At 40.3% G+C, this 27481-nt stretch overlaps 1 protein-coding gene across 1 annotated transcript; it reads left to right on the top strand.

Annotated features, from left to right (window-relative positions):
- Positions 1 to 2416: 2416 nt before the first annotated feature.
- LOC132898988 (stereocilin) lies at positions 2417 to 27481 on the top strand. Its single transcript, XM_060940648.1, has 29 exons — positions 2417 to 2473; positions 3191 to 4367; positions 5044 to 5068; positions 5149 to 5644; positions 5734 to 6615; positions 6705 to 6767; positions 7063 to 7188; positions 7332 to 7498; positions 7580 to 7766; positions 7856 to 7971; positions 8051 to 8183; positions 9908 to 10090; positions 10178 to 10216; positions 10298 to 10474; positions 11903 to 12052; positions 12396 to 12454; positions 12671 to 12794; positions 13097 to 13179; positions 13267 to 13402; positions 18784 to 18980; positions 22084 to 22174; positions 22276 to 22435; positions 22542 to 22711; positions 23137 to 23292; positions 24278 to 24420; positions 24502 to 24650; positions 26053 to 26150; positions 26264 to 26411; positions 27393 to 27481. Exons 1-29 carry the CDS (start codon positions 2417 to 2419, stop codon positions 27479 to 27481), a joined length of 5781 nt encoding a protein of 1926 aa, XP_060796631.1.

Raw genomic sequence — 27481 nt, 5'->3', positions numbered from 1 at the left:
GATTTTTTATTTTTAATTTTGGCTGATTCTGCTGACATTGGTCTATCACCAAAATATTATTTGATCAAAGGTTATCCTATGGTAGTCAACTTTCTATCAATGGACAGAATAGCAGGGTCTGAGCCCAACAGATTGGCTGCATTTTATATATATATATATATATATATATATATATATATATATATATATATATATATATATATATATATATATATATATATATATAATTTAATAAAGTTAATGTTTTGGAATGGCCAAGTCAAAGTCCTGACCTTAATCCAGTCGAAATGTTGTGGAAGGACCTGAAGTGAGCAGTTCATGTGAGGAAACCCACCAACATCCCAGAGTTGAAGCTGTTTTGTACGGAGGAATGGGCTAAAATTCCTCCAAGCCGGTGTGCAGGACTGATCAACAGTTACCGGAAACGTTTAGTTGCAGTTATTGCTGCACAAGGGGGTCACACCAGATACTGAAAGCAAAGGTTCACATACTTTTACCACTCACAGATATGTAATATTGGATCATTTCCCTCAATAAATAAATGACCAAGTATAATATTTTTGTCTCGTTTGTGTAACTGGGTTCTCTTTATCTACTTTTAGGACTTGTGTGAAAATCTGATGATGTTTTAGGTCATATTTATGCAGAAATATAGAAAATTCTAAAGGGTTCACAAACTTTCAAGCACCACTGTGTGTGTATATATATATATATATATATATATATATATATATATATATATATACGCACACAAAGTGAAATATGGTGTACCTGATAAAAGGGAACCTTTAAAGTTTTTATGTATAAGTATGAAATAGAGTTTTTTCCTTTCAGGTAGGCAGAAGCCAGAACTATTATCTCTCTAAAGGATACCTGAGAAACCCTTCTTCTGAAAGTGTAGAAGTCCAATGAAAATCTAGAATCAATTAAAAAAAAAAAGAAAAACATCTTTGTAGTCACTGAGTTAGGATTTTAGGTTATTGAAACTTATGATACCATAAGTTCACAGCAATACACCTTTTTATCACCTTTAGTGTTCAAGTTTGTCCTTATTATAATTTCAAGCTTCTGGGAGTTAGGAAAAAGACAGGAAGAGTAAAGTTTCTCATTTAATATTCTTACTGCCAACTGAGCCCCATACCGCTGAGTGAGCACCGCTCCCCAAGGTATCAATAATACAAGAGGAAGTTATTGTTCCACTGGGGGTGACACTGACAGAATTAAAAGGCTTTGTGGGGTGCCTGCATTGGTCCTTTCACTGCTTCCGCTCAAGTTTCCACTGTTGCAGACAGAGCTCAGACAGGAGAGAGATGATTATGTGCGTAAGTGAAGGGCCTGATTGTGTGCTGCTGGAGAGTTTTTGTTTTATGACAGCTTCAGGAGACCTTCTGGCACTCATGTACGGAAAGCAGTATGCTCAAGGACATTGTCCAAAGTTATATCCTGTAATGGGATAGTAGAACATGTCTGACAAATAACAAAAAGTTCTCAGGGCAATTAGGTCAAGTCCGATTCAGATACTGTGCTTTATTTTTGCTCTTGCTTACCTAAACTGTTTACTAATTAATTCATTTTTGGACAGGCAAAAAAAAAAAACAGAAAAGACCTTCAGGGAAATCAAATTATCATAATTAATAAGGAATCGAAGCTTGATTTAGACATTTTTAAATAGGTTTACTGTTATTATCATTAAGCTGTAAAAGTGAATAGCATGTTCTGGACTGAATCCTTTCCTTGTGAACGAAAAAGAAGCAAACTGCAAGACATGTTTCAGTGATATTCACTGACATTCAGTTTCACACTACAAAATGCACAAAAATGCCTTCAAGCCACATATACAGTACTGTGCACATGTAAAGAAATGCTGTAGACCAAAAATAGTATAAAAATAATGAAATTAAATGTTTCAACATAAAAAAAATAGCAAAAACAGCAGTAAGCCATAATAAATGAAACGAAGTCCATTTTTGTTGTGAGACGACTCTTTGCTTAAAAAAAATCAAAACAGTAGTCTCTGGTACAATGAGTGCAGTTTTATAAGGAAATGAGCTGTAGGTTTTACTGAGCATCTTGCAGAACCATCCACAGTTCTTCTGGACACTTTGACGGTCACACTTGCTTCTTTATTTTGCAGCAAAACCCAGTAGCCTTCACTGTTTTCTTTTTTAATCTGAAAAGTGCTCTCTTATGTAATATGCTGCTCAGGTACAAACATTTTTTTCTGTAACATTTGATTTTGTGCTGGAAAACGAATGTTTGGAACTCTAAAATGTTTTGTACTGACTCGATAATGTAGAAGTCATAAAATAGGAATCTATCACAAAGTTTGTATGAAAAAAAATAGGGTGCTTAAGACTTTTGCACAGTACTGTATATATTCACTTGCTAAGCCTGCCAGCTGGCACATAACCAAATGATGGCACTGAAACCTGAAGCTCTGGCTGAAGCTCCAGTTGAGCTTCAGATCGAAAAAGTGACACTCTCAGAACAGAAGAGAGCAAATGCAAGGGATAGAGGCGGACTGACAGAAAGGAAACAATATTGTATTTATGGATTATTTTCAAATCTATGAATAACTTTTGTATTTTCTTGCATTTCTTGTCTAATCTGTATTTTTCCCCCTTTGAATACTAATGGAGGAAATGGATTATGACTGCATGTAAGTATGCACAAAGCTCTGAAGATTTAAATTGCAGATGTTTATGAATGAAATGAAAATGATAAGCAGTTAAGATTATAAATACATCAACAATTGTGTTGCATTTTTTATTTTTAATTCAACATGTAAACATATTTGATGCTGTATAAATGAACTTGACAAACTTAATGAACATCTGTTGTATCAGAAAACATTCAAATGTACAAAATTGTGAATAATGCATACGAAATAATGACAGGCTGCTTTTCTTCAGTGAAAGTGTAATCAAGTGACTGTGGGCAGTCATTAACATTTTATATCCATTCTGCAGTGTGACATTGTACTCCTTGAGAGTCTCAGGCTAAAAGGAATTCTATAACAGGTGCTTTCTCAAAGGAGCATTGGTATGATTTCATCCGGACTGTCTTGAAAGTTGTGAATGGCACTCAGAATGGAAAAAATTGGGATTGTAATTGGGTTGATTGTATTTTTGGGTCAAGTATCCACCATTTCCAAAGGTGAGAAAATGTGTGTTGTGTGTTTATTCCATAGTTTGTGCTCTTTAATCAAAGTGTAGTAGGCTTTACATCCAAATATCATATTGCAGGAAATAAAAAGGAGGACCAACGAGAAGCAATGTTGAAAGAATTGGTTGAGATATGGCGGAAGGGTGGAGGCTGGTACCCTCACAGAGAGAAACCATCTCCAGAAAGAAGACAGGATGAACAAATCCATACAGTCTTAAAGAACATTGTTGGAGGTCTCAAGTCTCTAGGACTCCTACCCAAGAAAGCTAATGGTTTACCATCTCTTAACAAGCCACTTGACCGGAACAGGCTGTCAGGATTTCTTTATAACATCTCAATGTATCTTCAGGAAGTGAGTGCTGAACTAGATGATGATGATATATCTTTCAGTGATGATCATTTTTGGGAAAACTTGTTGCATTCTTTTCTCCATTCTGATGGAAAAATGCCACTAGGAGACTGGGCTGGGAGGATTCCTCCTCGACCAAGCTTCAGACTACAAGACCTCTTTCTCTCTCTAAGAGGCAGCCCACACTGGGATGGACTACTTGGACTGGTGCAGAGCATCCTTATTCTTATAGAACAGCAACCACAAAGACCTCTTCTCACATTTCTTTCTCAGAACTGGAAGACCATCAGTGCCTTGCTTGACACTGCTCTACAAGCGCTTGTCAGTGGGACCTATAGCCAGGCCAATGCGGGTCTCCAGGGATTTATCTGCGCCCTGAAAGGGCAAAGTGATTGTGCTTTCAACGTACACTGGCTGCAGCAACTCCTGACATTCCTGGAGACAAAGAACTGGAAACCTGTGGTGAATCTGCACCCTGCAAGTGTAGCCAGTGACCAAAAGGATGGTACCTTTTTGGCAGGACGTTATAAGCCATTTAGCGTTCCACCTGAGGTTTTACATGAGAAGAACAATAAATCTCAAGACATGGGCAGTCTTAGCTCTATGAAGGCCCTACTTCTGCAGGCACTGTCGAAGTCAAACACTGGGGAAAGAACAGCACAGTTTGCTGAGCATAATCCTGCCCTCGTCCAGGGTCTTGATGGCCTCCGGCATAGATTCCTGCACAGAGTGGGTAGCACAGTGTACAGTAATCTGAGGAGGAAAGTGTCGCGTGTGACCTTGGCTCTACTGGATGATCTAGGTAGCATGGCTGGTGAGCCACAGTCCACTAAACGGGGAGGATGTTCTGTAGGTAAGTTTATCCTTATATTTCCTTTATTTTAAAATAATTAAAATGATTTTCCTTTTAAAACCTTTTCCTCCATACACTGTTAGAAATAGGGGTACAGTAGTAGTCAATTTCTGTCCCCCCAGGTACAATCTATACTAATGTACCCCCTACGGCTCATTATTCGACCTCAAGTAACTATGTGGACCTTTTTAGGGTCAAAAAGGTACACATATGGTCCCAAGCAGTATACAAAGGGTACAAATAAGTACCTTAGAGAGTACTTCTCTAGTGACAAGCCATTGTACCCCGAAAGGTACAATATTTTAATTTATTTTCTGAGAGTGTAGCTTTTATTGTACAGTTTCTTGACCAGTCCTTACAAGTACTTTAAAAATCAATAAAACTTTCATAGTTGAAAGATATGGTTGGATTCCTGAAACCAAATTGGCCATGTTAATCATCAATGAGATCATGATACTCTAAATCCTATGGGCTGGATAATCTACCCACCCTTTTGTTGATTTGTAACCATATACCCCTGGCATTATGTGCCCAGCTATGCTATTTCATTGAGCCTAATTGTATGGTGAATCTTCTTTATTTTTACAATTCATGAACAATCCACTGCAATTATCATTGATTTGTATTAACAGACAACAATCCCACTCATCCTGGTTTCCACTTTTTTTTCCCAAAGGTGACCTGAGACAATTGATATTGTGGTAAGTTTCTTAAAAAAATCATTTCTTGAGCATACATTTAACACATTTCTAACACTGTTGTAATACACTTTGGCACATAGGGGGATTAGACATAATCTAACATGGAATGCTCAAGCCATGGGTTTCACCTCACATGGTTTACCGAGTCGGCCATCTTTGATGACCTGTTCATCTTCAAAGACGGGCAAACACAACTCGAAACAACAACAATCATCCAAAACATCCAGACTCCTCCAGTCTCAGCAATTGTTCCATGATCAAACAGAATCAGACCTGTCAACCTCAGCAGAGATCCTGGAAGCAGCATGCAATGCCTCTATTCCAGGTCTCACTGGTGTTTCAAACTTTACTGTGTTTCTCTACTGTAATCTTTTTGATGGAGGTGATGCAACTTTGGACCCGGAGGCTGGTCATGTAGTGCCTGACCTGCATGTCAGCTGTTCTAATGCGGCATGGTACCTCTCTGCTGCAGAGGAAGATTTCCTGTGGGTACATGTGTGCAGTGAATTCTTCGCACAGGCATTCAATAATACAGTATGTGCCAACTCTTCCTTCTGGCTGCAGCGAGCCCATCAGGTATTAGTGATGAATGTTTAAATGATATCTGGAAAAAAATTACCATTTGCTTGACTGACAAGTATGTTGTAACTGTGTGATTTCATTAGGCTGCTGTTAGCAAGGACTACCTCAACCAATCAAGTATTGATGACCTCTGCGTACAACTGTCCAATGAAGTTGCTGGAAGTTCTGCTAGTATTGCAACTGAGGACTGCTTAGAACTGCTCAGTGCTGGATCTCTAAGTGCACAAGTTTTCAGGAGGTGTTTTCTGCCTAACAACTCTGCTCTGATATTAGCCTTGTGTGGCAATGTGTCATATCCATTAGTTCACACTGGCTGGGCTGCAGAATATTGCTCCAAAGTCCTGAACAAAGATTCCCACCATGACTCCAAAAATGTCCTCTGTGATTTTTTAAATTGGACTGCAGAGGATTTCACCAACTCTGATCTGCTTGAAGTCTGTAGAGACACAGCAGGACTGAGGGATTATATTTGCAAGAACATGGGTTTGTATGTCATGCTGGTTCCTAAACAGCCAATCCTCTTAGACTACTGCAATTCCAAATCGGAAGTGAAGCAGGAGACCCAGTGTGTCCTTCAGCAGCTGTTTAACATGCTCCCTGCCCCGTATGACTTTGACACGCATCAGCTCTGTGTAAATCCTCTACCTATCCTACAGGAAGTTGTGTATAAGTTGAACCATTGTGAGGGTGTTGTTAATGAACGTGTGGGCTGGCTTGCCACTGTAAGCTATGTGCTCCAAGTGTTAGATTTTGTTGTAGGACTCTCAGCAGGCATTGAAGAAGGGGAACGGGAAGTCCGCCAGGGCCTCGGCCAAGCTATTCTTCTGTCCAGACTTCTGGACAATTCCTCTTTCTGGGCAACCCTCAGGCCAAATGCCTCCATTAGTGTGCTCCAGACTGTTGGTGTCTTTCTCAGACGAGAGCAGAATCTATCTCTGAAGGAAGATCTTCTTAGTTGTTTCAGTGTAAGTGATATACAATTATTAATTTATACTGTGATTAATGTTGTTAATTCTACATTTAGTTGTCCTAAATTGTTATGCTAATCTTTCAGCCTGTCCTGTGGGATCTCATTCAAAAAGAGGACAACTCCTCTGCACTGAGATTTTTAATACGGGTAGGGCTCAAATGTTGGTACACAAGCTTGTCAGAAATGACATAAGGCTAAGAAGAGTTTAATATATTTACTATATATATTTCTAATAGAATATGTAATGAATATAAACTAACTTTGTTAACTTCACATAGTTTGACAGCTTGAATGACATGAAGGCTACCGTAAGCGTAATCATAATGTGACCGAAACTGTAATGCGCTTCAAACATGTTTCTGACTTGTTTAAAACATTTTGCACTAATGCATACTATCATACTGGCTCATAATCTATGGTATTCTTCTTGCTGCTGGTCTAGGAATACCTCCGGATGCCGAGAGAAAGAATACGCACTCTTGTGTTGTCTGCAGAAAAAGATGCAGTGAAAAGATTTCTGTCTCATGTACATCAGAGCTGGGACCAGCTCCAAGTTGAGACAACACAGGTAGCCAGCCAACCGGCTAATGAGCTAATGCATTTTCCATCTCCATTTCTTCCAGTGAGAGGATTCTAGTCTACTGCAAATGCAATTGATTCTATTTATAAACTCTCATAAATTTTTATCACTTCTCTTGGCATCATTGAAAGGCTTCCCCAAAGGAAAAAGAGGCCATGGAGACTATGACTGCAGCCTTCATCCACAAATTCCCGCGTGTTACGCCAGAACTATTTGTTGACCTCTCACAGTTCATCCCCTACATGTCTGTTTCTGACATAATGAATTTTCCTGCATCACTGATTGCCAATGATAGTGTGTGAGTGAACCATAATACTCTCGAGATATGCTGACAAGTTTGCAGAATATATCTATGCTCATGCATTTGACATCCTTTTAGGTTGATGGCTATTCGAGATCACAGCTCGGAGATGGAGTCTCCTCAGAAACAAGCTTTCGCAAAACGTCTCCTCCAGTCGAATGCAGTAGGAGATGTTCCCTCCTGGCCACCATACTTCCTCACCTCTGTTCTTCCCCTCCTCCCACATCTTCCTGTCAGCCACTTCCAACAGCTGACATCCCAGCAGGTAGGTAAGCAAACATCAGAATATTTTGTATATATGAATCCTAAAGGCTTGAAGAGAACAAAAGTAAAGTTTTCTGTTGTATCTCACAGCTCAGCCCACTGGTAGAACTGTTGGCTAATAGCAGTCTGGATGCCATAAGGGGGAGACATGTGTTTCGCACCCTGTTCAGCAAGAGGAAGAATCTCACTAGTGATACGATAATGAGGTAATTCACTTCTCTAAACAGCAAAATTCAAAGGTTGAACCATACAACAAATGGTTGAGCCGTTTTGTTTCTGTGACAGGTTAGGCATCCTAATATGCTACATGAATTCAGAAGAACTACATCGTGTCCTGTCTATACAACCTGTCTCACCTGCTCTGTGGCAGCAGCTTGCACAGTGTATTTCAGACGGCCATGTCAGCAGAAACGGCAGAGTAAGCGTGAGCTTCTTAAAATCTTCTACATATGTATTTATCAGCTCTTCTAACTCAGATATTGTGTTGGTCTTAAATGGATCAATTTGAAGCTTTTAATAAAACTGTGTAGGCAGCATGGTGGAGCAGTGGGCAGTATTGCTGCCCCACTGCCACAGGATCCCTAATACAGGTTACTTTCTGTGCGGAGTTTTGCATGCTCTCTACGGTTTTCCTCCGGGTTCACTGGTTTTCTCCCACCTCCTAAAAACATGCTGGTGGATTGGTTCCTATAATTGGCTGCTGTTATTCCTTTGAAAGCAAGGCCCATATGCTCATATCACGGTATATTTGTATTTCTGATGCGTATATGTGACACTAGGCGCCGAAGCTCCAATGTGTTACATGTCACATGGTTCCGGAACGCCGGCATGCAATCTAAAAACATGCACTAGGGCAGCTTTATGCCAACTTTGTTTGGTTCAGTGTAAACGACCTAAGCACAATGAGAAGTATTCTTAATGGCAATATAGCAGGATCTCTGTTTAAAAGGGGCTTATGAGTTTGTAGTAAGGCATTCTATGGCTGTCTAGTGCAAAGGAGAAGCTGCCCAGAACTCAAGCACAAAGTTTTTCCTGGCGTGACTGTGAAGCTGAAAATTGTGGGGTCAACTTGTCATTTAATTGAGGGTGTGGTCTACACACATCAAATACCATTTACAGTGCTAATATTCAAGAAAAGGAAAAGTTCAACTGGTCATTTTCTAATTCTAACAAATTACACTTGCATTAAAGTAAAAACAAAAAGAGATTTCCTTGCTCAATGGGTCATCTTTGTTAATTGGTTAATTAAAGGTGTCATTGCATCATTTTTTCATTAATTGTGCGGTGGTCTCTAGTATGAATGAATGCCCTGTGAGCCGGTTTTGGTGAAAAAAATGCCGTGGTGCTCCTGTTCCAGGCTGTTCTAGTTTGGTGGAGGAGTGGGTGGGGAGAGAATGACAGGATTTCAGCTCTTACTCATGAATATTCATGACATGTAAACATATCGCTTCTGATTGGCTAACAGCACTGTGACGCTCCCTCCAGTGGGTTATGGGCGAGGCCATGACTACTAATTTTCGAAGTGATGTAAGTTCGTAGGGCTTTTTCTGATTCGCTTGTTTTCCCATCTATTTTCTTTCATAGGCTAATACAGGGAATGGGGGTAGAAGAACATTTTCACGTGCAGCATGCATATGCAACTCGGAGTGACCTATGGTATTTCAAAAAGAGCAAGTATTAAACGGTTTGTCGTGGAATGACACCTTTAAAGAGTTGAACAGGGTGGCATGGTGGTGTAGTGGTTAGCACTGTCACCTCACAGCAAGAAGGTCCTGGGTTCAAGCCCAGCAGCCGACGAGGGCCTTTCTGTGTGGCGTTTGCATGTTCTCCCCATGTTTGCATGGGTTTCCTCCAGGTGCTCTGGTTTCCCCCACAGTTCAAAGACATGTAGATTAGGCTAATTGGTGGCTCTAAATTGACTGTGAGTGTGAATGATTGTTTGTCTCTATGTGTCAGCCCTGTGATGACCTGGTGACTTGTCCAGGGTGTACCCCGCCTCTTGCCCATAGTCAGCTGGGATAGGCTCCAGCTTGCCTGCAACCCTGCACAGGATAAGCAGGGATAGATGGATGAGTTAAACACCAATGATTTGTTATTTATTGTGTCTTGTCATATATGACATGCAGTTTCTCTCATCTGCAGCTTTCCCATTGGCTGGCTCTTGCTCTCAAACCCCTTAATGCCAGCTTGTTGTCTTCTCCAGCGCTGGCCTCTCTCCATAGTGTACTACCTCAACTTGGCGCATCATTCCTGCAATCGTTATCCACAAATGATTTATTGGAACTCTTCTCTCAGCCTGATATACCTACTTTTCCACCTTCACAAGTAAACACACACAGTTTCTATTAGACTTGGGGCCAATAGATTTTATTTTGTACCAATTTTAATCCTGGTCTCATCTTTCCATTGCAGGCATTCCAAATGTTAAGCAAAATATTCCGAGGAACAAATGTAAGTTGTGTCATATGGTCTATAGAACTAAAGTGTGTCAGGAGCCAGAGAGCCTTGTATTCATTTCCCTTTTCTGTTTAGATCAGTGCCAACACATTATGCAGGCTAAAGCCATTATTTCAGGGTTTAGATCCTGCTTTCTTGAAAAACCTGACTGTACCTGACTTGATGGGAATGACAGATTGCCAGTGCTGGAGCTCTCTGCTGCATGACCTGCAGCCTGCACATCGTGCAATGGTGCATACTGCACTACAACAGGTAACATCAGCACCGATATATACTTACACTGAGAAACCAAAACCTTATGAATTAAACACTTATACAAACATGTGACAGCTCAATTCTCCAATTTAAACTAGAGACCTGTGCAGGTCTGAGCTCAGCCTTTGTCTGATTGGGAGATAGAAGCTACAGGACATAAATAGAAAAAATAGCCCGCTCAGAAATACTTCGACACCAGGATTCAAACCAACGTTGCAAAATCTGTTCCTTTTCTGGATAGCACCCTAGACCGCTCAACCACAGAGGATTACACCATGAGCTGAGGTTATGTAACATGGCACTTACATAGTCATGACGCAGCGGTGCCACACCGCAACTGTGGAATGGCTACCTGAGGCTGGCATGCCAATTACATTCTTAAACACGCTCAAACTCGGTTAAACATACACATACAGACAGGTGCCTCTATAGGCGTCAGCCAAAGGCTGAGCCAAAAAGTGTTTAGATTAGAAACAGCCATTATCGAGTATAACACTACATCCCATTATATTCCATCCATTATTACTTTTATTCTAAATACATAGATGTATTATGTTATTATCAATGATAAAATGCCTAGATTTTAAATGTTGCCAATATTTCAATTGAATATACAATATTGTCACAGTGTGAAATGAATTCTAATGGAAATTGTTCCTTTTATTGCCGAGTCTGCTTAACTAGGTCTAAAATCCCAAAATGATGTCAGACGTTTGACAGAAACCCTATTGATATGTTTCCCAGCATTGATATGTTGATGCTGATCAAAACCCACAAACAAAGAAAGCCTATAATCATTGTTATCTTGATGTTTTCTGGAAAGAAATATTTATTTAACATTTTATATATGGAGTCCCCAGTGGAGTCTCCAGTTTCCGGTAATATAACAAGCTGTGTTTTTTAGTCTTATTAACTACAGGCTAGAGAAAAATGAGTGGCTGTTTCATGGACACTCCACAACATGAAATGTAACTAAAAATGAATAAAAAGCATAACATGTAGTTCTTTAATTATTAACAGTTTCTATGTTGGTAAATTGCAGCTTCATTGTTGATTATTTTATTGTCACATCCCTGCTTTATTTCTTCATTAACAAAGCAGTATTCAAATGATTTTTCTCTTAGTAATACAGTATTTTCATCCAAGGTCTTAAAATGGTCTCATATTATAACATTTTTACAGACTCTATATAGAGTATAGCTGTGACAATAAGTAAAACAGTGCAGTTCTGATGTTCCCTACTTCTGCATAAAAAAAAAAACCTTGGAACTGGGAACACAGCATGATTAATAGTAATAGTACTTGCTGGGCTTTTATCAAATGGTCATGGCCAATTCATCTTCAGTCATCATCTGTTAGTTTGCTTTAATTACTGTAAACATCAGACACCCCCTGAGCTAACAAAGATGTATTATTTGTCTCAAGGTTCTGGAGCATTTGTCGACCAATAACACACTCTACATGCACTGCCTTTTACCCTTCATTTCCCTGAAAAAACTAGCCACTGAGCTTGACGGACAGACGATCCTTCATCACATTTCTCTGTACAGAAATATGTCCTGGTCACCTCAACAGGTAATATCCTATTTATTCCCTGTACCTCAGTAGTAAACAATAAGAGCACATAATTATGCTAATAATGCCATAACCTGTGTCAATTCTTGCTGGGTGGATCTGTCCACAGCTTATGACACACTCATTTGCCGCAGCTCATTGGGTATGCTTCAGACAAGCCTTTCAGTAAATTAATACGAAGTGCCTCTCACCTGCCATCAAGCAAATTGCGCTGACTGTGTTAGAATGGCTTGCATAAAAGAATATTAATTAGTAATGCATTAAAGTGATTTCGTCTCAGCCAAAAGGAGTATCACGTTCAATTTTGGTTGTCATCCAACTTCTCAAGTTTTTCATTCAACAGGCTCAGTTGCTTTTCAGAATGATTCAGCAGACTGAAAACATCACCCGAGAGACAGTACTGTAAGTGACATCAGTCAGCTGCATACCTTTTAGTGTTTTGGTTTAGCAGGTCTTGGGACTTGGCTTACGGTATATGAAGTACATTTCAGCTAATCTGCCAAGACTTATCCATTTGTCCCTTTTGAACTTGTTAACACAGAACAAATCTGAATATTTTCTTGCTTACTAATACATGGCTTGCTGGAGTACTGTACAATTTGTTTCTTCTTGTTGCAGACGTTTAGGCCGCATTGCAAGTGGCATGAGCTGTAAGAGCCTACAGCTTTGGGCCAATGAATCAAACTTCTCTGAACTGTTACGGTTTATTACAGAGTTGCCCGGAGGATTGAGGCCAGCCTTGGTGAGGATACATGAGACAAGCTTCTGTCCCACTCCAGCAATTCACATTCATTGGCATCTACTTTTTCCCCCCTCTCAATTGATATTCAAAGACAAAGTCTACTACGCTGCCAAAGCAAACAGCATTTGATTCAAACTGACACTAATGAAGGGTCACATTCTGGATAGCCAGGAAATAACAAATGACATGAATATGCCGATATTATTTTTGTATAATGAAACGATTCTTTAAAATGCCAAATTAGTTTAATCAATAATTATATTTCAGATGTCAACAAAGTGAAATGAATTATGTTTTAACAGAGGAAGTGTGTGATAGAGGAACTTAGAAAAAGGCCAGACGTGGATCTGGATGGCTTCAACCCATTATTCACTGCAGGATTACCGTAAGATCATATATCTTTTTTGCTTATTCTATATTTTCCATCAAGCCTCTGATGTCCTCTGCCTCACTGTCAGATGTTGTTTCACAGTGTGACGATGATTGAGCGCCTGTCCAATGCATCACTCTCAGCTGTCCTGAACCACCTTCGAAGACACTTTATTGATTTCCTGGAGCTTCCACGACACAAGCAGATGACCTTGGCCCAGAAAGCCATCGATGTGCTTGTGAGAGAAATAGCTTTGGAAACTTCTGCATGAATGGAGTAATTTAGACATTGTTTGTAAACTCGTTCCTGTAGTTAGTTTGGGTATACAAACTTCTTTCACAGGTTTGGTTGATAAAACATCTACATTTTTGGGGAAAAGTTTCATGAAGGGGTACTGTATAGGCTTTGTAGACCAGCTCGAACCAATCTGGCCATTTTCCTCTGATTTCTGTTATCAACGAGGCGTTTCCACCCACAGAACTGTCGCTCACTCAATGTTTTTTGTTTTTTGCACCATTCTGTGTAAACTCTAGAGGCTGTTGAGTGTGAAAACCCCAGGAGATCATCAGTTTCTGAAATACTCAAATCAGTCCATCTGGCACCAACAACCATGCCACAGTGAAAATCACAAAGATCACAATTTTTCCCATTCTGATGTTTGAAGTGAACATTAACTGAAGCTCTTGATTTGTATCTGCATGATTTTATGCATTGTGCTGCTGTCAAGAAATTGGCTGATTAGATAACTGCATCAAACAGCAAGTGGATGGGTGATGGGTGTTCCTAAGAAAGTGGCCAGCAAATAAATAAATAAATAAATAAATAAAAAAATAATATATATATATATATATATATATATATATATATATATATATATATATATATATATGATCTCTCCTATCATTCTTCGAGACGAAATTATTATAAACATTAATTATTATATTTGGTGGCAGTTTAATTTGTGTCAATTCCATTTAAAATAGATTTTACCTCAGGTGCTGTTGCTTTTCTTTGTAAGTTATCTCATATATTATCAGTAGTGGCTCATGACCATTGATTTTGTTGAGGCAGAATGACATTAATAATGACATAGCCTCAAACAAATTTAAGTTAAGAGGCAATCATACTTGACTAATGCTATAGGCTACTAACTAATGAATCTTTAGAGTAACCTTGTAATAAGTAAAGAACCAACAACATATAGTCATCCAGCATACACTCTAGCAGCTCATTTTGAGCGGTCGATACAGCAGGATTTTTTTTTCCTGTTTGTGAGACAACAGTGTAAAGCTAATGTCATTAACCAAGGCTGCCAGGGTTCAGCAAAATTTCCAGCCCGACTATTTCTCAAAAGAAGACCAACTAGCCCAAAAGATTCAGGTACTGAAAAAGGGAAACACATTTTCGTTCTTTTTTCTCCACAGCCAGGGAAACAAGTTCACAATGGTGCACTTGCACTTCTGATGTACAAATATTATCTACCCAATACTCTAGAAATAGTTCTGAATATCATAAACACACTGGCTGCACTTATTTAATTCTGACTATTTGTTGTAAAAAAGAATCTTGGTCGCTGCAGAGTATTTATATACTACAACCCCGATTCCAAAAAAGGTGGGACAAAGTACAAATTGTAAATAAAAACGGAATGCAATCATTTACAAATCTCAAAAACTGATATTGTATTCACAATAGAACATAGACAACATATCAAATGTCGAAAGTGAGACATTTTGAAATTTCATGCCAAATATTGGCTCATTTGAAATTTCATGACAGCAACACATCTCAAAAAAGTTGGGACAGGGGCAATAAGAGGCTGGAAAAGTTAAAGGTACAAAAAAGGAACAGCTGGAGGACCAAATTGCAACTCATTAGGTCAATTGGCAATAGGTCATTAACATGACTGGATATAAAACGAGCATCTTGGAGTGGCAGTGGCTCTCAGAAGTAAAGATGGGAAGAGGATCACCAATCCCCCTAATTCTGCACCAACAAATAGTGAAGCAATATCAGAAAGGAGTTCGACAGTGTAAAATTGCAAAGAGTTTGAACATATCATCATCTACAGTGCATAATATCATCAAAAGATTCAGAGAATCTGGAAGAATCTCTATGCATAAGGGTCAAGGCCGGAAAACCATACTGGGTGCCCGTGATCTTCGGGCCCTTAGACGGCACTGCATCACATACAGGCATGCTTCTGTATTGGAAATCACAAAATGGGCTCAGGAATATTTCCAGAGAACATTATCTGCGAACACAATTCACTGTGCCATCCGCCGTTGCCAGCTAAAACCCTATAGTTCAAAGAAGAAGCCGTATCTAAACATGATCCAGAAGCGCAGACGTCTTCTCTGGGCCAAGGCTCATTTAAAATGGACTGTGGCAAAGTGGAAAACTGTTCTGTGGTCAGACGAATCAAAATTTGAAGTTCTTTATGGAAATCAGGGACGCCGTGTCATTCGGACTAAAGAGGAGAAGGACGACCCAAGTTGTTATCAGCGCTCAGTTCAGAAGCCTGCATCTCTGATGGTATGGGGTTGCATTAGTGCATGTGGCATGGGCAGCTTACACATCTGGAAAGACACCATCAATGCTGAAAGGTATATCCAGGTTTTAGAGTAACATATGCTCCCATCCAGACAACGTCTCTTTCAGGGAAGACCTTGTATTTTCCAACATGACAATGCCAAACCACATACTGCATCAATTACAGCTTCATGGCTGCGTAGAAGAAGGGTCTGGGTACTGAACTGGCCAGCCTGCAGTCCAGATCTTTCACCCATAGAAAACATTTGGCGCATCATAAAATGGAAGATACGACAAAAAAGACCTAAGACAGTTGAGCAACTAGAATCCTACAATAGACAAGAATGGGTTAACATTCCTATCCCTAAACTTGAGCAACTTGTCTCCTCAGTCCCCAGACGTTTACAGACTGTTGTAAAGAGAAAAGGGGATGTCTCACAGTGGTAAACATGGCCTTGTCCCAACTTTTTTGAGATGTGTTGTTGTCATGAAATTTAAAATCACCTAATTTTTCTCTTTAAATGATACATTTTCTCAGTTTAAACATTTGATATGTCATCTATGTTCTATTCTGAATAAAATATGGAATTTTGAAACTTCCACATCATTGCATTCCATTTTTATTTACAATTTGTACTTTGTCCCAACTTTTTGGAATCGGGGTTGTATATAAAATCTGGCAACCCCATTAACTGTTCAGTCCACTGTGTCTCCCCTGAGCTTGGGGCACCATGGTTCCTGCCCCAATGGCCTCCATTACCACTTGTTTCAGGACCAGTAGGTCCACTAACTCTGGGGAACTAAATGGGTTGCTGCACACACTGCCCTGCAATTGTGCAACACCTAGAAAAGTGAGCAAATCAAAGAACATCGTCTTGTATCTGTCAAAAAGCATATAGCAGTAACATTTTTAAAATCGCTGACCACTCAGTGGTAGTTATGAGATTTGGGAGTTGGATTTTGGAAAAGAGTTTTTCAAACCACAGCACTGAGGTGTTTTGCACCACTGAAAAATACAGTGGTGCTTGAAAGTTTGTGAACCCTTTAGAATTTTCTATATTTCTGCATAAATACGACCTAAAATATCATCAGATTTTCACACAAGTCCTAAAAGTAGATAAAGAGAACCCAGTTAAACAAATGAGACAAAAATATTATACTTGGTCATTTATTTATTGAGGAAAATTATCCAATATTACATATCTGTGAGTGGCAAAAGTATGTGAACCTCTAGGACAGGGGTCTTCAATCCTATCCACAAAGGGCCAGTGTGGCTGCAGGCTTTCATTCCAACCAAGCAGGAGCTACACCTGATTTCACTTGTTTAATCATTTCACCCTCGTCTCCAGTCAACAATCAAGTGAGCCTCCAATTTGGCTGTAATGAAAGCCTGCAGCTACACCGGCCCTTTGCGGATAGGATTGAAGACCCCTGCTCTAGGATTAGCGGTTAATTTGAAGGTGAAATTAGAGTCAGGTGTTTTCAATCAATGGGATGATAATCAGGTGTGAGTGGGCACCCTGTTTTATTTAAAGAACAGGGATCTATCAAAGTCTGATCTTCACAACACGTTTGTGGAAGTGTATCATGGCACAAACAAAGGAGATTTCTGAGGACCTCAGAAAAAGCGTTGTTGATGCTCATCAAGCTGGAAAAGGTTACAAAACCATCTCTAAAGAGTTTGGACTCCACCAACCCACAGTCAGACAGACTGTGTACAAATGGAGGAAATTCAAGACCATTGTTACCCTCCCCAGGAGTGGTCGACCAACAAAGATCACTCGAAGAGCAAGGCGTGTAATAGTCGGCAAGGTCACAAAGGACCCCAGGGTAACTTCTAAGCAACTGAAGGCCTCTCTCACATTGGCTAATGTTAATGTTCATGAGTCCACCATCAGGAGAACACTGAACAACAATGATGTGCATGGCAGGATTGCAAGGAGAAAGCCACTGCTCTCCAAAAAGAACATTGCTGCTCGTCTGCAGTTTGCTAAAGCTCATGTGGACAAGCCAGAAGGCTATTGGAAAAATGTTTTGTGGATGGATAAGACCAAAATAGAACTTTTTGGTTTAAACAAGAAGTGTTATGTTTGGAGAAAGGAAAACACTGCATTCCAGCATAAGAACCTTATCCCATCTGTGAAACATGGTGGTAGTAGTATCATGGTTTGGGCCTGTTTTGCTACATCTGGACCAGGACAGCTTTCCATCATTGATGGAACAATGAATTCTGAATTATACCAGTGAATTCCAAAGGAAAATATTTGTCCATGAACTGAATCTCAAGAGAAGATGGGTCATGCAGCAAAACAATGACCCTAAGCACACAAGTCGTTCTACCAAAGAATGGTTAAAGAAGAATAAAGTTAATGTTTTGGAATGGCCAAGTCAAAGTCCTGACATTAATCCAATCGAAATGTTGTGGAAGGACCTGAAGCGAGCAGTTCATGTGAGGAAACCCACCAACATCCCAGAGTTGAAGCTGTTCTGTATGGAGGAATGGGCTAAAATTCCTCCAAGCCGGTGTGCAGGACTGATCAACAGTTACTGGAAACGTTCAGTTGCAGTTATTGCTGCACAAGGGGGTCACACCAGATACTGAAAGCAAAGGTTCACATACTTTTGCCACTCACAGATTTGTAATGTTGGATCATTTCCCTCAATAAATAAATGACCAAGTATAATATTTTTGTCTCATTTGTTTAACTGGGTTCTCTTTATCTACTTTTAGGACTTGTGTGAAAATCTGATGATGTTTTAGGTCATATTTATGCAGAAATATAGAAAATTCTAAAGGGTTCACAAACTTTCAAGCACCACTGTATATGAACCAATTTTTGTTAAACAAACTTAAAAATAAAAGTAAGAAGTAAGTAGTTTTCTTTCGCTGGTTTTTGGACAAGTGAAGTACAAGTGAACAAAAAATGCTGGTGATTAGTATATCTACAGTCTACTGAAACTATTTGTCAGCCAAACTGAAAGTCAGGATATGTAATCTGCTTGTCTTGGCATCCAGGATAAAGATTTGTCCACCCATGTTTATCTTCTTCATCTTTCCTGAAATATCTTTTCCAACATTTCTGTCAGATGATTGCTGAGGACAAAATCTCCGGTGCTTCCATGGACCTGCTGGGTACTTTTCTCTTCTTCCTGGACAGGGACATGTTGACTCAGGTGGACAGAGAGGCTCTGAAGCTGCGCCTTGAAGATCTGAAACAGTACTGCATGCCCCCTGATACTTTCAGAGAAATGGCTTCTCTGCTTACAGAGAGAAGTATGCTAGGGTAGGTTCTTATGCCCTTTACGTTCAATATGGAACATGCTGAGGTAGAATAGAGGAACCCTCTGGGGTAAGACGTCTTCCCAACTTTCTTTTCCTGTCTAAATGTCCAGCTCCAGACATAATCTCACCATATTTATCCAAAACAATATAAAAAAAAAATTTCCATAGTCATTGATGGCCCAGCTTGCTTTAATGTTATTATCTAGCAAATATTACTTTTGTGGGCAGCACGGTGGTATAGTGTTTAGCATTGTCGCCTCACAGCATGGAGGTTCTGGGTTCAAACCTGCTGATTGGCTAGGGCCTTTCTCTGTAGAGGTTGCATGTTCTCCCCATGCCTATGTGAGTTTCCTCCGGGTGCTCCAGTTTCCTCCCACAGTCAAAAGACATGCAGATTTGGGTGGGGTTTACATTAGACCGTATCAGCGGATCATCAGATTAACGTTTTTAAAAACGATTAGCGTGCACACAGCAACGCCAATACACGATTCGCGTGCACACAGCAACGCCAATACACAGATACGCTAATCACATGACTAATTCGGCACTTAAGTTGAAATGTGTCAGTGCGGCACATCGCTTCCTCCTCAGCGGCTGCGCTCCAAATCACTCCACCCTGAACAGCGAGTGCCCTCTGGAGGGTGCGCACTCCGGCCCTGCGCAGCTCACAGAGCGCGCGAGTGTAGTGCAAGAGCAGTGATTCGGGACTGAGCCGCTGTGCGCAAGTCACTTACCACTTGCAAGTGGAAGGATGGCAAGCCTAAAGACAATCATAACTACACAATGGGCAGTATTTGCATCAGTATTTGCAGTATTTTCATACTTTTATACTCTTTAATGAAAGGTGATACAAGGCGGAAGTCCGTGCCGTTTTTCAGCAGTCACGTCACATGACCAACGCCAGCGAATCAGGAAGGTGGATGTCACAGTGACGTTGTCCAATGACGACGCCAGCTAGAGCTCAGCACAGCGTATCCGCGTATTCTCAATGTTTACACAGCACCGGATCAGACACGATCTAGATTGAATACGTGGACCCTGGCGGATTCCCGTTTCCCGGCGTTTCCAGGTGTTTTAATGTAAACGGACAGTGCATCCGCGAAGAAAACGAGACAGATACGGTCTAATGTAAACTTGGCCTTTGTCAACTGGCTACTCTAAATTGCCCATAGGTATGAATGTGAGTATTAATGGCTGTCTCTCTCTGTGTTAGCCCAGCGATAGACTGGTGACCTGTTCAGGATGTATTCTGCCTCTTGGCTAATATCAGCTGGGATTAGCTTCAGCTTACCTGCATCCCACAATGGATAAATATTATAGAAAATGATTGGCACGGTGGTGTAGTGGTTAGCACTGTTGCCTCACAGCAAGAAGGTCCTGGGTTCGAGCCCAGTGGCTGGCGAGGGCCTTTCTGTAAGGAGTTTGCATGTTTTCCCCATGTCTGTGTGGGTTTCCTCCGGGTGCTCCGGTTTCCCTCACAGTCCAAAGACATGCAGGTTAGGCTAATTGGTGGCTCTAAATTGACCGTAGGTGTGAATGTATGGCCAAGTTTACATTAGACCGTATCTGTCTCGTTTTCTTCGCGGATGCACTGTCTGTTTACATTAAAACGCCTGGAAACGCCGGGAAACGGGAATCCGCCAGGGTCCACGTATTCAATCCAGATCGTGTCTGGTCCGGTGCTGTGTAAACATTGAGAATACGCGGATACGCTGTGCTGAGCTCTAGCTGGCGTCGTCATTGGACAACGTCACTGTGACATCCACCTTCCTGATTCGCTGGCGTTGGTCATGTGACGCGACTGCTGAAAAACGGCACGGACTTCCGCCTTGTATCACCTTTCATTAAAGAGTATAAAAGTATGAAAATACTGCAAATACTGATGCAAATACTGCCCATTGTGTAGTTATGATTGTCTTTAGGCTTGCCATCCTTCCACTTGCAAGTGGTAAGTGACTTGCGCACAGCGGCTGACGGAGGTCTTTCTGTGTGGAGTTTGCATGTTCTCCCCATGTCCGTGTGGGTTTCCTCCGGGTGCTCCAGTTTCCCCCATAGTCCAAAGACATGCAGGTTAGGCTAATTGGCGGCTCTAAATTGACCGTAGGTGTGAATGGTTGTTTGTCTCTGTGTCAGCCCTGCGATAACCTGGTGACTTGTCCAGGGTGTACCCCGCCTCTCGCCTATAGTCAGCTGGGATAGGCTCCAGCTTGCCTGCGACCCTGTAGAACAGGATAAGCGGCTACAGATGATGGATGGATGATTGAATGTTACTATTGCAAATGAGCTAGAATTAGTTGAAGAAAAACATTACGAGGTAAATAAAAAACTAGAACAAGGAAAGTTTTACATATTGAACCAATTAATTACTTTTAATAAAGGTGTCATTGTCTAAATGCTTGTTTTAAAACTAAACTAAAAAGCCCATAAATAATGCATATAATCTGTTGACAACTTGGGTAAACTGACACTGGAGAAGCAATTTTTGCCATATATATGAACAGGATAAAGCGGCTAGAGATAATGAGATGAGATGAGATATATACTTGATATATAATCACATATTCAACTATGTTTTAACTTTACTGTAAATAATCCTTCATACAAATGAGGCTGACTTCCCTTGTAACTCCTTGGAATTGAGAGAATTTGAAAACAGTGCGGTGGCACGGTGGTGTAGTGGTTAGCGCTGTCGCCTCACAGCAAGAAGGTCCGGGTTCGAGCCCCGCGGCTGACGAGGGCCTTTCTGTGTGGAGTTTGCATGTTCTCCCTGTGTCCGCGTGGGTTTCCTCCGGGTGCTCCGGTTTCCCCCACAGTCCAAAGACATGCAGGTTAGATTAACTGGCGACTCTAAATTGGTGTGAATAATAGGTGTGAATGTGAGTGTGAATGGTTGTCTGTGTCTGTGTGTCAGCCCTGTGATGACCTGGCGACTTGTCCAGGGTGTACTCCGCCTTTCGCTCATAGTCAGCTGGGATAGGCTCCAGCTTGCCTCTGACCCTGTAGAACAGGATAAAGCGGCTAGAGATGATGAGATGAGATGAAAACAGTGCAATGTATTTCTATATAAGTGGAGACTCCTGAATAGATTTGCATCTGATTTATAGAGAGCCAAAGTCATGGACAGTAGGAGATGTTGAGCATGTAGACCGACTAGTGTTCACCCTGTCACCTCAACAGATACGCTCTCTGCCACTGGTAAGAAGGAAAATAAAAAACAAGACTATTGCCTTTATTAATCCATCCATCTTCCTTTGTACTGGGTTATGCCATTGTGTTGAAGTCCATGTTTCTATTAGGATGACTTGGGTAAAGACACAGTTGAGCAAGTCCTGCAAAACCAGTGGCATTGGAAAGACACCAAGCTTGGTAAAGTGTGTGCAGACCCAAAAGGACTAAAAGACAAGATTTACAGCTTAATTCACAAAATAATCAGAGGACGGCGGTGGATCAGAAGCGGTAAGGCATATTTACGACCTTAATATACTGCATCTATCACGAGTTACAATAATTAATCAGATGTGATTTTTTCGATCTTATGTGCAAGTGCATTAACTTTTGTCAGAGCCAATCCCGACTTGTGCGGATATCAAAGGGACTTTTCCCTCAGCATGGCGCTGGTATCAGCTCAATCGAATGAAGAGAACAGAATTGAAGGAGTGCGTTGAGTTCCTGGGTCAGGATGGATCTCTTGATTCTCAGCAACGCTGGGCACTGTGGACAGAACTCAGACCGGTTAGTGTGCCAGTAATTGGCGAAATGCAAAATGAAGGAATAATTTGGCCAAAATTAAAAGATACTTTTCCCTTTACCTGCAATGCACTCAGTAACCAAGACATGTATGGTGTCTATCATTTTCTTCTTTACATTTTTAACAACAAGGCTAATGTTGCTAATAATTAAGGGGAGCATATAGATATATAGAGCCCTGTGATGACCTGGCGACTTGTCCAGGGTGTACCCTGCCTTTCGCCCATAGTCAGCTGGGATAGGCTCCAGCTTGCCTGTGACCCTGTAGAACAGGATAAAGTGTCTAGAGATACTGAGATGAGATATAGATATATAGATACAATATTAATCAATTAACACCATTAAATACACATATCCTTATTTGTGATAGTAGGGACAAGGCTAAAAGGTCAGATTTGTGTTTTTTGCAGGTTTATAAGCCAGTGAGGTCACTCAGGCCATCACAGGTACTGGAACTGGGCTCAATCATCACGGAGATGAGTGAGAGAGAGCTGCAGGCTGTGAACTTGTCTGAATTAGCTGTGGTGGCTAATCTTGGAAGCTTTAAAACATGGAACCCAAGAAAAGTTAGTTGTTTTCTTTTCCCTCAGTTCACCTCTGCTTTTGCTTCTTTTGTAAAAGAATTTGTTATCAAAACCTCTCAGGAGAAGTCTTCTAATTAGAAGTGCAGATATTTTGAGACCAGAACTTGGGCTGAGTTTCTTTTTCTTTCTTTTTTTTTTTTAAATCAAGTACATTAAGAATGCCTCCTTTGAATACAGTTTCTGTTGCTATGTACAATTTGTAACCCCCCACTGCCCCTTTACGATCAGTTGTTGAACTGGCAAACAGTATACACTATATGATCAAAAGTATATGAACACCTGACCACTCACACCCATATTTGCTTGTTAAACATACCATTGCAGATTTAATCCCCCATTTTCTGTTATAATAACCTCCAAACTTTCCACTAGATTTTGGAGTGTGGCTGTTTGGATTTGTGTGCCATCAGACACAAGAGTATTAGTGAGGTCAGGCATGGTTATCAGGTGAGGAGGTCTGGGGTTCAGTCAGTGTTCCAGTTCATCCCAAAGATGTTCAGTGGGACTGAGGTCAGGGCGCTGTGTAGGTTTTCAAATTCTTTCACTCCAACTTTGGCAAACCATGTCTTTATGGAGCTTGCTTTGTGCACAGGGGCATTGTCATGCTAGAAAAAGTTTGGGCTCCTTAGTTCCAGTTAAGGAAATCTTAACACTACAGCATACAGTACAAAGACATTCTAGACAATTGTGTGCTTTCAACTTTGTGGCAACAATTTGGGGAAGAACCACATATGAGTGTGATGGTCAGGTGTCCGCATACTTTTGGTTATGTAGTTTATTATTATAGCACGTATTGTGAACATGTGAAAATGGTTGAACAGGTTTTAGAACATACAGTTTTGGCTCTTCTAAACTATCCACCTATTCTCTTGCTTTGTATAGTTTCAAGATATCAAAGATTGTAAAGAATTAAAAAGCAATTTAATTTAAATAAGCCAGTCATTTTTTAAACATTTTTTTCCCCCAGATGAGAGCAGCTCTACAGGGATTCCTACGCCGCCGCAAAGAGAAGCCTGAAGACCTTGGAGTGGTTGAGTTGGTTTCTCTTGGCAATCTACTTTGTGGCTTTACTCCTGCAGAAATTTCCCGTCTAGACCCATTTAAGCTGAGGTTAGAGGAAGAACCAGTTTCTTGACAATGATTATACCATGCATTTGCAATTTGATCACAAATTTCTGTGATGTTTGTTAGCATGGCTGTGATGTTCCTGAGGGAGACATTCCTGCCATGCCTTGAGCAGCAGACTGAGGCTCTGACTGCTCAACTGTCCAGTCCTCTGGCCTTCGGTCCTGTCAGCGGCTGGAGCTCAGAGATTTTCACTGAAATTGGGACTCTGGCAGGTAGAGGATTCTGGGTCAAAAGTAGGATGCATCACCATTAAATTCTGTCTGCTTAGTGAAGAAAAAACCTTGTACCTATATGTCACTTTACTGCATATGTCACATAACGTGCTAGGCATTTTTCATTATACATAAAGATTACAATTAGTGCTTTTAACCAGCATCTTTCAAAGAATCATTTTGAACAGCTGGATCAGTCAGATAAAATCAGTGTTTGATAATAAGTGTAAATTTAGTGTTTGAAAAATCTGCACCTGAATACATCTTGTCATCTTTTTCATTTTGGGCCGTAGCCTTTGGTCAGTTAATATTTTTTTCAAAATCCAACATATTTTTACTCAGCAAAAAATCATTCAAGGCATTCACTAAGCATTAATGCTGTATTCGCCAAAATATCACTCTAGGCTCTATGAAACAAAGTGGTACTAGCAAATAGCCAGTTACAGTTAGGCAGCTTCACTCTGTAACATTAGCAGTGTTATATTTATTCACCTTAAATATCTGGATGTTGAATAAAAAGGCATTTAACTGTAGTCACTTCAAACCTAACTATAAAATCGAAATATGGTTATGGACTCACTACTGTGGCTCCATCACGTCCAGCTAAACTTGTGATTGATGCTATCTTTAGAATGCTGTCTAGATAAAACAAATGATTCTATCCACATTCACTGGATATGAGCAATCGCGTGCTCTGATTGGCTACTCTACTACTAGGCTATCAGCTCATATACTGTGAGTAGAGAAAAACAAAATGGTGGAGCATGTTACTGAACTAACTGAGGACGAAATAAAAACTCTCGAAAACAAACCCCCCCAAAATATGAAAAAGCAACAAAATATGGAATAAAAATATTTGATGGTAAGAACGTATCTTTTTTATTTTTCAAGAATTATTATTATAGCATTTTTCACAAATTGCTACTGTCATTTCACCGATTTGTTTACATTCTAAGCGGAAATGATTTTGTCAGACGTTTTGTATAAAGTTTTTATTTATCAAATTTGCAAAAAATAAATATGCTCTGTTTCTCAAAATCCAGTGACTGTGAATAGAATAAAACAGTTATTCCACTCAATCTCATTGTACATGGCTTATAGCCAACACGGTGCTACATGCCTCATCGGCTATCAGCTCATGTACGACTCAATTTCATGGAATAACTGTTAAATAGCCTCCACTTTAGTCAAAGACATCAGGACAAGGCACTAAGTAGAAAACTGGACCAATATGAAAGTAGTTCCTTCTCAATTCCACTTATATTAAACATTAGCATGCTATTAGATACCAAAACAGGTACCGTAGCTTAGTTAAAGCTTGCATAATAATCTGAAAGTGACTGAAGGAAGGTGCTTGTTTTTGCTTGAGGCAAACTTTATAATGTCTCTACTTTTTCCTCAGCTGGACTGGATGACATGGTGTTGTCATCCCTTGTGAAGGAACAAATAGAAGGACTGACTCCATTAGCAATATCCCTGATACCCCCCAAAAAGATGGCTGTAAGAATTTCACACACTATCAGTGTTATTTTCCATGAGCCAGTATTATATTGAACGACATTTGCATTTCCAGCCTATAACCGAATTTCATCCGGTCACTGTGATCATTACAGGTGGTGTTTAGTGCAAGTCAGCTGTCCTGGCTGAACTCTGAACAGGCATGGGCCATGACAGACGAGCAGTGGCAGAAGCTGGACAATGAGCAGAAACAAGCATTAAGCATGGCGCTGTATGAAGGGGACGCGATGCTTGGACATAGAGGTCAGTCAGATTGCATTCTTATGAATCAAACCTAGCTGCTGACTTGAGAACAGTTTGTGATGAAATGCCTTAATGAAAGGCATTAATAAGAAAGGAATGAAACATGATGTGGCATGACCTTACAGGAAAATAAATCAACCTAAAAATAAATCCTCAAGGTCATTATTTACCAGTAAGAGCACATGGTGAAGTCTTTTATTCCTCTTTTATTACAGCCATTTGCCAACAACATGTCTTTATTTGCAGATAATGTTGTTTATTATAGAACAACACATCATATTACAGTACATTAATTGCACTCAGTAGACGCTCCTATCCAAAGCAACATACAGCATACCCAGCAGCCTGGGGAGCAGTTGGGGGTTAGGTGCCTTGCTCAAGGGCACTTCAGCCATTCCTGTTGATCCAGGGAATTGAACCAGCAACCTTTGAGTCCCAAAGCTGCTTCCCCAACCATTAGGCCATGGCTTCCCCATATGTTTTATCTGTTTATAGGTTACCTTGAATTTTGTAGAACATTTGCAAGACTAAAATACAGCTTATGTTACAGAGAAACCTCAAATTCCTCTGTCTGAATGACGTTTCTTTGTCAGAAAACTTAAATTTACCCCAAATCTTACAACGCACTGGCACTGGAGACTCCTTGAAAAACACTAAATAAAGACTTCCTTACAGAAAAGCTGACCATATCAGCAATTGCACCCATTTTAAAATCTGTTTATATGCCACATCCACTGTACAAGTCCCAGAGATTGTGCTGTTACTACAGAAACAGTAGTATTAAAGCAAGTGCATTTGCCTTGCAGCTAGCACTATTATCAGACTTTCTGACCAATCAGAATAACATATTAAACAGTGCTGTGGTATAACTGTATATATTTCAGAGTCAGTATGTTTTGGGTGATGTGCACTGTTAACTGCAGTCACATAGCTGTCTGTGGTAATGCTGGTCATTGTAACGTATTGTGTTTATCTTTGCAGGTAGGAGCCAGGCTCCCTCAGTTTGGTTTGCTGACAGCCTCACAGCATGCACACTCCTGTTACTCTGTACTCTACTGCATTTATTATAA

This window comes from Neoarius graeffei, chromosome 15 (assembly GCF_027579695.1).
Source record: "Neoarius graeffei isolate fNeoGra1 chromosome 15, fNeoGra1.pri, whole genome shotgun sequence".
NCBI classification, from domain to species: Eukaryota; Metazoa; Chordata; class Actinopteri; order Siluriformes; family Ariidae; genus Neoarius; species Neoarius graeffei.
The sequence above is the reverse complement of the archived record's forward strand: the minus strand, read 5'-3'. Positions and strand labels throughout refer to the sequence as shown.

What these genes read in the sequence shown, in the direction of transcription:
- LOC132898988 (XM_060940648.1), top strand. Translation starts at nt 2,417, where the DNA reads ATGGCACTGAAACCTGAAGCTCTGGCTGAAGCTCCAGTTGAGCTTCAG. An exon ending in GGCTGCAGCGAGCCCATCAG is followed by an intron (nt 5,645 to 5,733) that starts GTATTAGTGATG and finishes TGATTTCATTAG; the next exon opens with GCTGCTGTTAGCAAGGACTA. An exon ending in AAACATGGAACCCAAGAAAA is followed by an intron (nt 23,293 to 24,277) that starts GTTAGTTGTTTT and finishes TTTTTCCCCCAG; the next exon opens with ATGAGAGCAGCTCTACAGGG.